Source organism: Pistacia vera, unplaced genomic scaffold, assembly GCF_008641045.1.
Source record: "Pistacia vera cultivar Batoury unplaced genomic scaffold, PisVer_v2 Contig570, whole genome shotgun sequence".
NCBI lineage: Eukaryota > Viridiplantae > Streptophyta > Magnoliopsida > Sapindales > Anacardiaceae > Pistacia > Pistacia vera.
Genome location: NW_022196413.1, coordinates 787582 through 790406, shown reverse-complemented (window position 1 = coordinate 790406; position 2825 = coordinate 787582). Strand labels below are relative to the sequence as shown.

General features: G+C 34.5%; 1 protein-coding gene across 1 annotated transcript; it reads right to left on the bottom strand.

Moving 5' to 3' along the window:
- LOC116108881 (auxin-responsive protein SAUR32) lies at window positions 1-917 on the bottom strand. Its single transcript, XM_031395118.1, has one exon. It carries the CDS (start codon window positions 611-613, stop codon window positions 281-283), a length of 333 nt encoding a protein of 110 aa, XP_031250978.1. The 5' UTR covers window positions 614-917; the 3' UTR covers window positions 1-280.
- Between the last annotated feature and the right edge of the window lie 1908 nt (window positions 918-2825).

Sequence of the window (2825 nt, the reverse complement as noted above, 5' to 3'; positions counted from 1 at the left end):
AAAAAAAAAAAAAGTCGTTACTTCTCTTTTCCATTACGTACGGTTCGTAACAAAATCACTACAATTTGCAGGCAACATTTTGTCGTCATCAACACGTTATCTTTATCATCATCAGTAGCAGAAACCAACCAAAACCTAACACATCTAGGTCTAGTAAGAAACAGGAACAAAAACAACCTAAAAGACTCCAAATTTACAAAGACCAAAAGGCATTCATTAGAAAAAGATAAGGTATTTGTTGTTATTCATGATGAGCGTTAGGGCCCCATAAGGATTTGAATCAAACTCTAAAACACCCAACATGATGATGGTGATGAAGGGACTTTTCCCTATCAATCATGCCTTGAACGTACCTAAACTCTTCAACATGACAAGGGATGGTGATTGTTCCTTTCTGATCAAATCCATACTCTTCTTCGGCTTCTTTCAACAGCTGCATGAACAGTGGATGATTAAAATATAACACTGGCACTACAAATCTCTGTTGTTCCTCTCCTTGCCCAACCTTGATTGCCAAACACCCTTTTGGAATATCTCTGATTACTTGTTTCTTCCCGTGATGATGTGGCAGGTGTAGATGAAACCCTCTTACACTCTTCTCTCCACTACCCATTTCTTTGCTCTAGTTTTCTTTTAAGAGAATCAGGAAACCAATATAAAACACGAACCCTGCTATCTTTTTTTCTTGGTTTTGAAGATGAGATATTCACAAGAAAGTACAAGAAAAAGGCCAAAGGTCTGCTGTTATGGCTTGCTTGAAGAGGGTGAGAGAAGAGTATCTGAGAGACCTTGGTACGTTATTCATGGTTGATAAACACCAAATATAAAACACATTCCAACCATAAAAAGGAGAAGATATACAAGAATTGAGAGCACAATAAAGGGTTTTATAAAGTGTATCAGTGGAGTTTCTTGTTTTTTACGCTCGGTAGGATTTGAGACGTTGGATTAAAGTGAAGTGAGATGATGATGATGATGATATAGAGGGCCGTTGTAGTTGCAATGGCAAAAGTGTAAATTTTAAATAAGGAAAGAAGCAAGACACGTGGATGGTGGTGGGGTAATGAATGATAATCATAGCCGACAATGAGGTGTCGTTTAACAGTGGGGCAATTGTTAGGGACAACCAATAGCAGGTTTGAACATGTCCATGTAGACGTCTAAGGTGTTTCTCTCTGTAGCGATGATTAGGGGCACATATGCTTCTATTTTTTAACTCACTCATTTTTGTACTTGCAGATCCCAACTCCTATTCAAATTTTAATTGCTAAATCAAAAAATAATATCTTATCATTTAAAAATTTCAACCAAATCTTTAGTCATCAACATATTACTTCTTTAAACACCCAGGTAACGTTATTATATATAGACATTATATTTTATTTTTGGTATCAATAACATGCCTTTAAAATATCAAAATGATGAATAATCAAATATAATTTTACAAATAAATAAATCAACTTTAGAAAACGATAATTTATAGTAAGCAAATAGTTTAAAGTAATTATCTTTGAGTAATCATATTTTAAAAAAATATATATTAAATTAACAAATAAATTATTTTTAAGAAAAACTGATTGTTATCAAACTCAAGTTAATAGAAAGAAGGAATGATATTGTATGTATGCCGTTAAAAGCACGTGATCTTCAGTTTCTGACCGTTAGATACATACCATTACCAGGGAATCAATAGCTTAAATCATAAAATAGTGGGTGGGGTCTTTTGGATAGGAGGAGTGGAGGACGTACTCTGCAGTCTGCACGGACTAATTATATGGCGCAAACAGTGTGACGGAATAAAATCGAAGTTAGAATGACAAATATGTCCTTTTCTTTAGGTTTTTTATAAGTATTCATATGGGACCCAGAATCTGGCTGGCTAGATGTGGTGGTGGATTTCATGGTCCAACGCAGAAATGGACCGTGAAAAGTTGGTTTAGAATCGTGGCTATCCTACACATTGCGTTTTTGCACACTTGACTGTGTCTGTGACCAATTACCTGCTATACAAATTATTTGAATTTCAATTATAATTATGTCCATTGGTTGTCTCTGAAAAAATATTTCATGTCTTAAGTGGACTAGATGTAGAGGATTTTTTCGCCCTTTTAATGTTAATAAAGATGATTTTTGTAATTAATCCTTGTGATGGAATGTTAATAGATTGACAGATTGTAAAATATGATGATTCCTTGTATAATTACCAACTTAACGGGTGCATTTGGTTCATGTAATGTTGGATTACTAGAATCTTTATTATCTTGAAGATTATTGAGAATTTTTAGAAAAATGTGTTTGATTGGTATGTTATATTAATATGTTTGGTTAGAGGAATAAATTAATGAGTATGTTATTTAAATTACTAAATTACTCTTTTGTTAAATATTAATATAATATTATTTTTATTATTAACCTTTTAATTATTTTTTTTAACCCCTAATATTTCAAATTTAGTTAAAACACCCCTGTTTATATAAAACTTTAATTTATGACAAAATCACCCCCCTGTCGCCACTGCAAACTACCGTCAGAAGTCTCTGCAAGTCACCATGAGTAGCTCATCGTGACCATGAGGCTACGATATGGCCGTATTTGGCCATATTGATGGTCGAAAACGGCCATATCTGACCAAATTTGCCCAGATCTGGCCGCTAATGACTAGGGATTTGGTCTGATATAGCCCTTTCCGGCCATCAATATGGCCGGAAATAGCCATATCGAAGCCTCCCAGTGAATTTCGATCATTTTTAGGGACTTCGACGACTTTTCAACGGTAGTCTGTGCTGGTTAGCTCGCTGTTGGCCGTTGTGGTGTGTAATTTGTTT

Coding starts and splice junctions, on each gene's coding strand:
- LOC116108881 (XM_031395118.1), bottom strand. CDS start 613: ATGGGTAGTGGAGAGAAGAGTGTAAGAGGGTTTCATCTACACCTGCCA.